This window comes from Cryptomeria japonica, chromosome 9, assembly GCF_030272615.1.
Source record: "Cryptomeria japonica chromosome 9, Sugi_1.0, whole genome shotgun sequence".
In the NCBI taxonomy this organism is placed as follows: domain Eukaryota; kingdom Viridiplantae; phylum Streptophyta; class Pinopsida; order Cupressales; family Cupressaceae; genus Cryptomeria; species Cryptomeria japonica.
This window is the reverse complement of record NC_081413.1, coordinates 141402620-141406458: the sequence shown is the minus strand read 5'-3', so window position 1 is coordinate 141406458 and position 3839 is coordinate 141402620. Positions and strand designations below refer to the sequence as shown.

The 3839-nt window shown below is 36.2% G+C and overlaps 1 protein-coding gene across 1 annotated transcript; it reads right to left on the bottom strand.

The window, feature by feature from the left end:
• Positions 1 to 330: 330 nt before the first annotated feature.
• On the bottom strand, positions 331 to 2237 carry LOC131060243 (probable disease resistance protein At4g33300). Its single transcript, XM_057993416.1, has 5 exons — positions 1833 to 2237; positions 1573 to 1741; positions 1387 to 1486; positions 1079 to 1203; positions 331 to 923 (listed from the first exon to the last, which is right to left on the bottom strand). Exons 1-5 carry the CDS (start codon positions 2235 to 2237, stop codon positions 331 to 333), a joined length of 1392 nt encoding a protein of 463 aa, XP_057849399.1.
• Positions 2238 to 3839: the final 1602 nt, after the last annotated feature.

Here is a 3839-nt window from a genome sequence, read left to right as displayed (position 1 = left end):
TACATAACGCAATAAGCAAGACAATTTACAAAAATGTTGTTCATATTGATAAAATAATAGTTAATGACAAATATTCATGCGCCAAAAAGGAAATGTAAAAGATGTCATAGCTCACAGCCATCTAACAGAAATGATATTGTATCTATCAAGAATATAACTTTCTATATTCCCAATTTAGTTTGTTCCCTAATATAGCCAGTTCAATTGAATACTTCTTCCACAGCTTCAACTTCAAGAGCATACTTGGAGCTCCTTCTGAACAGCTACTCATTGTCCCCATCACAAATCACCGATGTCATTTGGTTTATTGATTGGAAAGTTTTCTTCAATTCAGGGACTTTGCTCCTGTTCATCTTCAACCCACGAAATGTTAAGCAATTCTAGTTCTCCAAGCCTGCAGATGGATGGTGGCAGCTCTTCCAAGCATCCAGATTGATACAATCTTATCCGCTTAAGTGATCCAAGCTTGTCAGGCAACTTTGCGAGGCTTTTGCAATGAGTAATTGACAAAATTTTCAGGGAATTTGAAGAACAGATGCCTGCCGGCAACTCCTCTAGATCACTGCAGTGGTCCACATTAAATTCTATAAGCCTAGGAAAGTTGAACATTGTATCCCTACCAAGGCCTTCACATAGGCTTAGGTATAATTTCTCCAAATTCTCTGAGACATCGCATTGCTCATGTAGAGAAGGAACTATTAGCCCTTCATGATGCAAAGATTTAAGCTCAGAAAGTGCTTGAAAATCAGGCAGTCCACTCAGCTTTGCCTGTTTTGCACTGTCATTGTGTATTTGGAGAATCTTGAGTTTCTTCATTGTGAGCAGAAATGGTGGAATGCAATATTCACTTGCGCTGAGATATAAAACCAGAGCTTCCGCCTCAGGGAAGTCCATTTGTGGCCATTGTGTATCATTCATTGCCCCTGTATTCTCCGAACAAACATTGAAGTCAATTCTACGCTATGATTACTTTTTATTTTAAGAAATCTGTGTGATAAATTTTGAAAATTTTGGAGTAGGGAGCAATATCATAGTCCAACTCGATTACTATTAAAAAAAGATCAGCTGTAGCAGTTACCTGTATGAATGGAAATAATCTGAGCTGTAGATGAAAGATCTTCATCTGTTTGCCACTCTGGGGGTAATTCAGATTGCTTTTGAGACATATATAGCCTCCTACACTGAGTAGTGAGTACTATTGTCCTGCTTCGTCAAAAACAGGGCCAAATCTCTCATTACATCATGTTGGGAAATGGAATATCCATCCATGCAGTCATCTGCGCTTTCCGGGGTCCTGGCATCAAACGTTAGGAGAACAGGTTATTATAAGAATTCTGGTGAAAGTTAAAAGGAATTCAGTGTGCGCAGGAACTCAATGTTCCTTACCCGGGATCCCTCCTCATGTCCAGCGGATGTCTAGCTTCAAATTTCCGTACAAGAGGAAGAGCATCGTTCCGTTTCATTCGACGAACATACACCCAAATATCTAACAATACATTTGCAGAATGATTCGTCCTTTTGGGAATACAGCCAGGTCCAAGAAACACTGCTTTTCACCAGGATTCAGCACACCTATGCTTGTTTCCAAGCGCTTAAGAAGAAACGCTATCTGATTATCATCTGAAACTTCTCCCCTTGCAAGGGCATCCCTAGTAGCTTTCCAAACGTGGTCGGGCTGACGATTCAGAGAGCTACCAATTACCTGAAGAGCTAGTGGCAAACCTTTACAGTCTGCTTGTACCTGCACATTAATAAGGCTAAATTAAGCATGCATTTAGATATGGGGAAGGCAATAGCAGACCGTGCTGTTATTGTGAGTAGTAGTGAGGTACCTGTTTGACCAGTTGTTCATTATGTGTATCTGGAATGCTAGACATGTCAAAGGCACATAGGCAGAAAAGTGACAGGGCATGCTCCTCTTGCAAAGACGGCAGGGGATAATGGCCTTTGTTGAACCATAATGGGATGCACTGCATGATATTTGCATCTCCGGTGGTTACTAAAGTCATGTATTGCTCCCCTATAAATAACAGATCTTTCAGGTCAGAAAATCGCCAAATGTCATCCAATACCGCCAGAATTGGTTCATTTCTTCTTGAATTTATTTTTTGCAATTGCAATTGGTTATGTGCGTCCTCAATATTTCTGAAATTAGGTGCTGGTCCCCCAACAATGTTTTCACAAATGGTCTTGAGGATAGTTAGGGGATCTGGGCTTTCTGAAACCACAACGTACATTATTCTCTGCTTGAAGTACTCTGAGTAATAAGAAATAGTGTAAATAAGATTTTTTTATGAAACTAATTTATGTATGTTATTATTTTTCATCATTTATTAGTGTTAATATTTTGTATCATATTGTTTAACTTTTTATTATTTTAAATTTTTTATAAGCCATCAATTAAGATTGAAGTTAGAAAGAATTCAAAAGCTTTAAAATAGATGATGTTTTGGATCATACTACATAATCATTCTTAAGAAAATCTAAAATGTATGTTGAAATCTTTATAGATCATCAAGTGCCTCATCTTAAACCAAAGATCCTAAAATCTAATGTAATAATTAAATAAAACATTAATCCAAAGCAAGACAAACTGAAGCTAAAATAGAAAGAAAAAGTATTATATTAGATGATGATTTGGATCATACGATATAACTCTTCATGGGAAAATCTAAAATATAACTTGAAACTTTTATAGACCATCAAGCACCTCATCCTCCATGAAAGATTATGTACCTAAATATTTAATGTGATAGTTTCTTAGTTTCTTAGACCTAGATAAAACACCTTATGAAAGAATAGGACAAATTGAAGCTATAATACAATCCATAAACATTAAAATATACGATATTTTGTATTATACAACATAACCCTTCATAAGAAAACCTAAAATGTACCTTGGAAACCCTTATAAACTATTAAACATCTCATCCTACACTAAAATTCTATACCTAAACTTAATATAATAGTTACCTAGATATAAATAAAACATTGATATAAATTGAAACTAAAACAAAATAAAAAAATAAAAAAATTAATGATATTTAAATTATATCATATAATTGTCTTGGGACATGTAGTGTCACAGTTAAAACACTTTCTTGGTGAAGCGGCCACCAAGGTTCAAACCACTACTGGGCCATTGTGTTTGTAGGCTTTGTGTCTTCGTTAGGTCGTTGTGTTCACGGGTTTGAACAAGTGAAGTGTGGGGATGAGGTCCCCGGATTGTGGCCTCACCGGTTCATAGCTCCGGGTCAAAAGCAGTGAGTACAAAAGTCTACACATTCAACTGAGTTCATATCAAAGGTGAAACTGGTAAGACTCCTTATGAATTATGGTTTGGACATACACCTACTCTTAAATATTTTAAAATTTTTGGAAGTAAAATTAATATCAAAAGGAACATGATTCAATTGGGAAGCTTGATCCTTGATGTGATGAAGGGATATTTCTTGGATATTCAATTTAGAGAAACGCATATAGATGTTATAACAAAAGATTACAGAAAATTGTGGAGAGCACAAATGTGAAAGTGGATGAGCAATACAGAGATCAATCTATATCATATGACAAAGAATCGATAGTGGAAATGATCATAACTAATCTGGTAATGCCTCAACCGGTACAAGACACTAAGACAGTTACACCAGTACAATCAGAAAATTCAATTGTGACTGATGATCAGAATAGAGAACCTGAAGTTCAGAAGACACCAAGGTATGTAAGACTAAATCATTCCGAAGATCAAATCATTGGAGACAGGAACAAGGGAGTTATGACAAGAAGAAGATTGGCAAATGAAGAGGTATGTCTTATTTTTCAAATTGAACCGACATATG